Source organism: Triticum aestivum, chromosome 1B (assembly GCF_018294505.1).
Source record: "Triticum aestivum cultivar Chinese Spring chromosome 1B, IWGSC CS RefSeq v2.1, whole genome shotgun sequence".
NCBI classification, from domain to species: domain Eukaryota; kingdom Viridiplantae; phylum Streptophyta; class Magnoliopsida; order Poales; family Poaceae; genus Triticum; species Triticum aestivum.
Window position 1 is genome coordinate 453,117,525 of NC_057795.1, and position 4,122 is coordinate 453,121,646.

At 42.7% G+C, this 4,122-nt stretch overlaps 1 protein-coding gene across 1 annotated transcript in view; it reads left to right on the plus strand.

Annotated features, from left to right (window-relative positions):
- LOC123078912 (UDP-sulfoquinovose synthase, chloroplastic) overlaps window positions 1-3,863 on the plus strand; it is a 5,553-nt gene extending 1,690 nt beyond the window's left edge. Inside the window, exons 3-4 of the mRNA XM_044501564.1 lie at window positions 1,068-2,143; window positions 3,175-3,863. Of these exons, the coding sequence (XP_044357499.1) occupies window positions 1,068-2,143; window positions 3,175-3,576 (1,478 nt within the window). The 3' untranslated portion in view covers window positions 3,577-3,863. The remainder of the gene's footprint in view (window positions 1-1,067; window positions 2,144-3,174) is intronic.
- The last annotated feature ends 259 nt before the right edge of the window (window positions 3,864-4,122 follow it).

The following is a 4,122-nucleotide window of genomic DNA, read 5'->3' on the forward strand; positions in this document are numbered from 1 at the left end:
GGCGGATATAGTCAACGAACTCCATAGAGGTAGAGGTGAAACCGTACATGGCATGAAACCTTGCTGTTTTGGAATTGGGATGAAGATCCATCATGTTACTGTGCTGCATATGTTCATAATGGATTGATGGGATTTGTGATGATAGCCATATACCCCCTCGGTTCCTAAATATAAGTCTTTGTAGAGATTTCACTATGGACCACATACGGATGTATATAGATGCATTTTAGAGTGTAGATTCACTCATTTTGCTCCGTATGTAGTCCATATTGGAATCCGTACAAAGACTTATATTTAGGAACGGAGGGAGTAGAAATGGCCGCACTAGGAATATCTGTCCATGTCTTACTTAAACCTGTCCTGATCTTCAGTGTGCGTTTCGTGCATGTAGAAACAGCTGTTCGTGCTCTGTGCAGCAATTGTTTGCTTTTGTATGTGGTGTGCAGCAGCACAGAAAAATCCAGGGCGCTGATTCACGGATTGTATTTTTTGATCAAATCCTGGAGGGCTTGCACTTCTGAGGTCGTGGTCGTTGCTTTCGGAAGCTGCGAGCTCCTTCGGTGTATGGTCTATGCTTTCTAGCATCTTGGGGTCCCTGCTTGTGCCTGTTTCGTTTGCTTGTGTACTCTCGGCCACTGGTCGTCGATGCTTGCGCCGTGGACTTTTAGTCGTTGGATGTTGTTTGTGTTTGCGGTAAGCGATTCAGTTAAGCCTGGCCAAAACCGACAAGCCGTTGCTAATTCATTTTCTTTCCTTGTCTGAAACCCAGAGGACAGCTAGCACACGGTTTCCATGAGTTGGAATGGAACTGTTTTTGAACACACCTTGATCCTCATAATATTTCTCACAACATAAGTGCACAAAACTGCTGGTTTTCATGGAATATTGAAGATCTAGTTAGCTATTTTAGCAATCTGAATTTTAGCAGTTAGCTGTGGCCTATGGTTGAAGTGAAATTCTAGCAATCTGACTAGTTAGCTGTCTTCGCATTTTCTTCATCTTATTACCAGTCTGGAATGAATTTATATCTTGTTTAAATACTGATTGTTATATGCTAGCTTTTGTAGGGTATCTCTATTACTGCAGTGGACGAGAAAGGATCGTGAGAATGGCAAATTTGGTCACTAATTGTGGTTTCAGTCCATCTCCTGCTGTTAAAGCACACTGCAACTCACCAAGTTATGGCCACAATTTCATCCGATTACAAAATTCGAAATCTTCAACTTCAAGTCTGAACCTCAAGTCATCTTCCAAGAGGTCAAATAAGTTATATGTTACTTGTGCTAGTACTGCTGTACAAGGACAGACACAAACACCTCTTACTGGTAGTCAGCAAGCATCTGGGCATTCATCCTCTAAACCCAAAAAAGTTATGGTTATTGGTGGAGATGGGTACTGTGGCTGGGCAACTGCTCTTCATCTGTCCAACAAAGGTTATGAGGTTGCTATTGTTGATAATCTTGTTCGACGCCTTTTTGACCATCAACTTGGCCTTGATTCACTTACTCCCATAGCTTCCATCCAAAATCGCATTCGCCGATGGAAATCTCTTACGGGAAAGACAATTCAGCTCTTCATTGGTGATATATGTGACTTTGATTTCCTTTCAGAAGCCTTCAAGTCTTTTGAGCCAGATTCTGCTGTCCACTTTGGTGAACAAAGATCAGCACCATTTTCTATGATTGATCGTTCACGAGCAGTATATACACAAAACAACAATGTTATTGGAACACTTAATGTATTGTTTGCCATGAAGGAGTTTAGTGAAGAGTGTCATTTGGTTAAACTAGGAACTATGGGTGAATACGGAACTCCAAATATTGACATTGAAGAGGGATTCCTCACTATTACTCACAATGGAAGAACTGATACCTTACCTTACCCAAAGCAAGCAAGCTCCTTCTATCATCTAAGTAAAGTGCACGACTCTCACAACATAGCATTTACTTGCAAGGCTTGGGGTATAAGGGCCACAGATCTTAACCAGGGCGTCGTCTATGGAATCAGAACAGATGAAACTGCTATGCATGAAGAGCTGTCCAATAGGTTGGACTATGATGGAATCTTTGGAACAGCACTAAATAGGTTCTGTGTTCAGGCAGCTGTAGGTCACCCGCTTACAGTTTATGGAAAAGGCGGTCAGGTATGTATTTGTTGTCTGCCTCAGTAGCGCAATATGGAGGATTTCCTGTTTGATGTTTGTCTTGCTCTATACGCACTTCTCTGTATAAAGTTTCTCCTTGCACAGTTACTTAATGTGATTCAGTACTATCCTTATAACTAAAACTTTTAGGATTCACTATACGTTTTCATTTCCTCTTCGGAAGTTAAAATGCCAGTGAAGTAGCTTTTGTTACCTTGGAGCCTTGGGAAGTCAGAGTTAACACCACCATTAGCATATCCTTGTGATTTTCAAGAATAAAATTGGAGAGTGAATCATGTAAGCTTTGTAGATAATTCTGTGAGTACTGAAATTGAACACTTTGCATATACTATTTTTATTTTATTTTCTGATGACCCAATAGCTCCAATATGTAATAATCACAGCTTGCAATATGTCGTATAGACATGTACTTATGTGTTGGTCAGAGATTGTCTTAAGCCTGTGAGCAATCTTTAGGGGTTACCTTTTTATTATTATTTTGTCAACCGCACTGTTGAATTGAAAAATTAGGCCTCCTTTGGTTCATATGGTAGGAAAATCATAGGAATAGGAAAATCGTAGGAAATGAGATGACATGTATCTCAAATCCTATGAATAGGAATATGAAAGGAGATGCCCTTTGATTCACATCATAGGATTTTTTTTCCATCGAGTCTAGGCTAATGTTTATTTTCCCATGAAATGTGGAGGGTAGGAAGAATTCCTCCGTAGGAGTAGGATTCTATTCCTACAAACCAAAGGGCTCTAAAGGAATTTTTCCTCTAGAAATCCTATCCTATGAAATTCCTACAAGATACCTACATACCAAAGGAAGGAGCATTATCTTGTTCACTTTCAAACACTATAATTTGATTACCAGCTGGAAATGGAATTATTTCATGGACTATGTGTAGTTGGTTCAGGTTTCAACTCGATCATGTATTTCTAGTTACAACTCAAATAACTTTTTTAGGCCATCATCATCTGACATACCACAATGTACTGATCAAAGTTCCTGTACCATTCTCCAGACCCGTGGATACCTGGACATCAGGGACACCGTGCAATGCGTGGAGCTAGCAATCGCAAACCCAGCCAAACCAGGCGAGTTCAGAGTCTTCAACCAATTCACCGAGCAGTTCTCCGTGAACGAGCTGGCCAAGCTGGTGACCGCCGCGGGAGCGAAGCTGGGGCTGGACGTGCAGACCAAGTCGGTGCCCAACCCGCGCGTCGAGGCGGAGGAGCACTACTACAACGCCAAGCACTCGAAGCTGTCGGAGCTCGGGCTGGCGCCCCACCTGCTGTCGGACTCGCTCCTCGACTCACTGCTCAACTTCGCCGTCCAGTACAAGGACCGGGTCGACATGGCGCAGATCATGCCCAGCGTGTCCTGGAAGAAGATGGGGGCCAAGCCAAAGACGGTCTCTGTATAGAGCGAGGGAGGGAGGGAGGGGAGGGGGCTTCCCCTTTGTTGTGTGGCGTATGATGTCAACCGTGACATTGACATTATATCTTGTTGTGTGTAATGTAGCAGTAATAATGTAGCGATAATAGTTTGATGCACGATGTAGTGAGGTGTGGAAGTTGCCGATTACGCTGTTAGATTTTATTTTTGCGCCACCACGGGCGGGAACTGCAATTGAACAGCATCTGTGTAGTATGTTGTTATTTCTGACTAGCGAATTTAGCTACAGTGGGTGTTAGTGCAGATTTCCGGCTACGTATGCCCTGGTTATGCACTTATACTGCAAAGCTCCTTTTTGGCTCGGCGAAGATGAAGCTTACACAACTACTCCCGTTTTGCTCGGAGTATTTGTCAAGAATATACAGAAGATGCTATCGTAGAATAAATTTTCCGAAGAAAGCTCAGCAAGACGAGGATAGAGCGTCGAGGCTCATTTTCAGCTCGGTTTTATAACTTGTGCAATGGATGGATCCGAGACAGTGCAGTGACGACGGTGTTGTATATACATGTTCCA